Genomic DNA, 855 nt, shown 5'->3' with positions numbered 1-855 from the left:
ATCAGAGCAGGGCAGATTGGACGTACATTCCATTTGGTTTCAGACGTTGAACGTCCAATCAACCACGGAGTCAATTGACTTCAAACTTTGCATGTAGGCCGTAGTGGATATGAAATACAACATATCCAAATCAAAAGCGATAATTCCGCCGGGAAGGGGTTAAATTTTAGTGTCAAAGTCAATGAGTTGAGGTGCGATGTTTGATGGGGTAAGCCATCAACCCAACCAGACCCAACTAAATATCTATATTTTCACCCAGGCAACGGAGCGGTTAGGGTTACTAGATCAACAAAGTAAATAAAAATAGCAAAATATATAAAAAAACTGAAAGGCTTCATTCTGGAGTGATTTTAAACAGAGAAAAACAAACATTAGTCGAACACGCTGGACCCTAAGCCGTTGGACGTCAAACCCGTCCAACCAGGAGTCAGAGATGGAGAGCCAGCAGGGTGAAACCCACATCAGATTCAACAGCACATGCAGTCCCAGAATGGCCAGAAGTGTGAGCAAGAGCACAGACAACAACATAAATGAAAGCATCACCAAGAATGAGGCTTCAACTATCTCCTCGTCCGTAGGTTTGTGCAAAATTAGCGTGGTTTCATTAGTGTATATTATACGAGATCTCATTGAATAATCAGTGTATTTTTGAGTATTCATTGGTATTAGGGTTATATATAAACCCTAATTAAGGATCCGCGTAAATAGATATTAGGATATACTATGAAATTCCGCCCAACATTGAGTTTTCAAACATAAAAGGGTATTTTGACACTCTGAACAGTCAGAACTTGATCTCCCTATCTTTTTAGTATTTCTGCTGGCCAATCTTTCATTTATATTGACACCAGGCAC

General features: G+C 40.0%; 1 protein-coding gene across 1 annotated transcript; it reads right to left on the bottom strand.

The window, feature by feature from the left end:
- Window positions 1-243: 243 nt before the first annotated feature.
- On the bottom strand, window positions 244-540 carry HCAG_09202 (predicted protein; the record flags this gene model as incomplete). Its single annotated transcript, XM_001535822.1, has 2 exons — window positions 244-280; window positions 371-540. 2 exons carry the CDS (start codon window positions 538-540, stop codon window positions 244-246), a joined length of 207 nt encoding a protein of 68 aa, XP_001535872.1.
- Window positions 541-855: the final 315 nt, after the last annotated feature.

Source organism: Histoplasma capsulatum, genomic scaffold (genome assembly GCF_000149585.1).
Source record: "Histoplasma capsulatum NAm1 scaffold_78 genomic scaffold, whole genome shotgun sequence".
In the NCBI taxonomy this organism is placed as follows: domain Eukaryota; kingdom Fungi; phylum Ascomycota; class Eurotiomycetes; order Onygenales; family Ajellomycetaceae; genus Histoplasma; species Histoplasma mississippiense.
Note: the sequence above shows the minus strand (reverse complement) of the source record. Positions and strands in the feature narration are given on the sequence as shown.